At 52.8% G+C, this 1,196-nt stretch overlaps 1 protein-coding gene across 1 annotated transcript in view; it reads left to right on the top strand.

Annotated features, from left to right (window-relative positions):
• Nucleotides 1-314: 314 nt before the first annotated feature.
• Nucleotides 315-1,196, top strand: part of LOC119336646 (protein RER1A-like) — a 13,114-nt gene continuing 12,232 nt past the window's right edge. Inside the window, exon 1 of the mRNA XM_037608703.1 lies at nt 315-753. Within this exon, the coding sequence (XP_037464600.1) occupies nt 350-753 (404 nt within the window). The 5' untranslated portion in view covers nt 315-349. The remainder of the gene's footprint in view (nt 754-1,196) is intronic.

Here is a 1,196-nt window from a genome sequence, read left to right as displayed (position 1 = left end):
CGCGGCTAGGCCGCGAGGTTGACGCAACCACGCAAGTGCAGGATGACGCAACTAGGTTTTTACTCTACACAGTGCTGCTCCCATTTTATATCCATATATGAAATGACAAAAATGCCTCAGTGGGGGCAAGGATATTACATTTTGATGCAATTAAAATTTATCCGACGACTGAAGTTAATCCGGCAAATATCCAAACATAGTGATTTGGATCGAGATCCGACGGTCTGTGTTCGCGAGGAGATTCCAATCGAACGGCCGAGAAGCTCTAAGCTCCGAGGAGGCACATGTTTACACGTGAATGGGATGGGATGGGATGCACGAGATCCCTAACCCCAGTCCGCTCAACGCCATGATGGACTCTTCCTCTACTGCCTCCGCCTCCGCCCCTGCTCCGGCTGCCTCCACCCACAGCAGCGATAGCGGGGGGCCCGCCGCTGCCCTGTCGGCAGCGGTCGCCACGGCATCCCGGCGGTTTCAGCACCTGCTGGACCGGTCAACTCCGTACGTGGGCCGCCGTTGGCTGGGCCTCGCTGGGGTAGTGTTGGTGTACGCGCTGCGCGCGTGGTTCGTCGGCGGCTACTACATCGTGACCTATGCCCTCGGCATCTACCTCCTCAACCTCCTCATCGCCTTCCTGTCGCCTCAGGTCGACCCCGAGCTCGCCGAGGTGCTCGGCGAGGGGCCCGCGCTCCCCACGCGCTCCTCGGACGAGTTCCGTCCTTTCGTCCGCCGCCTGCCCGAGTTCAAGTTCTGGTGCGATCCTTTGCTCTTGCCCGCGTAGACCGGATCCTGTGATGTGTCATAGTTATTGCACATCTAAGTGACTCAATCAAACTAGAAAGACAGAGGAAAAAGATAAAAGAAAATGCTTGCATGGTTCTTAGCATAAAATCAATGACATAGGACTTAGATGTGCAATACTTAGAGCACATCTAGATGTGCTTTAGCAAAACTGTATGTTTAATAGAGTAGCTGGGTAGATGCGTTTTTCTTGCTTGCTTGATGTGTGTTAGGGTCTTCTCTGTATGTGCTATGATGGTCCGCGAGGATCTTTGAACGCTCCGTTGAGATTTGATGTTACTTTGAATGTGCTGTCTTTTTCTATCAGTGCTGGCAACTAACCTACAGACAAATCGCTAGGGATGGGATGTACAGAATAATCCTCCCCGTGAATTTCAACTAACCTCCCCGTAATC

Source organism: Triticum dicoccoides, chromosome 7B (genome assembly GCF_002162155.2).
Source record: "Triticum dicoccoides isolate Atlit2015 ecotype Zavitan chromosome 7B, WEW_v2.0, whole genome shotgun sequence".
Taxonomy (NCBI): domain Eukaryota; kingdom Viridiplantae; phylum Streptophyta; class Magnoliopsida; order Poales; family Poaceae; genus Triticum; species Triticum dicoccoides.
This window is presented reverse-complemented; position numbering and strand designations above follow the sequence as displayed.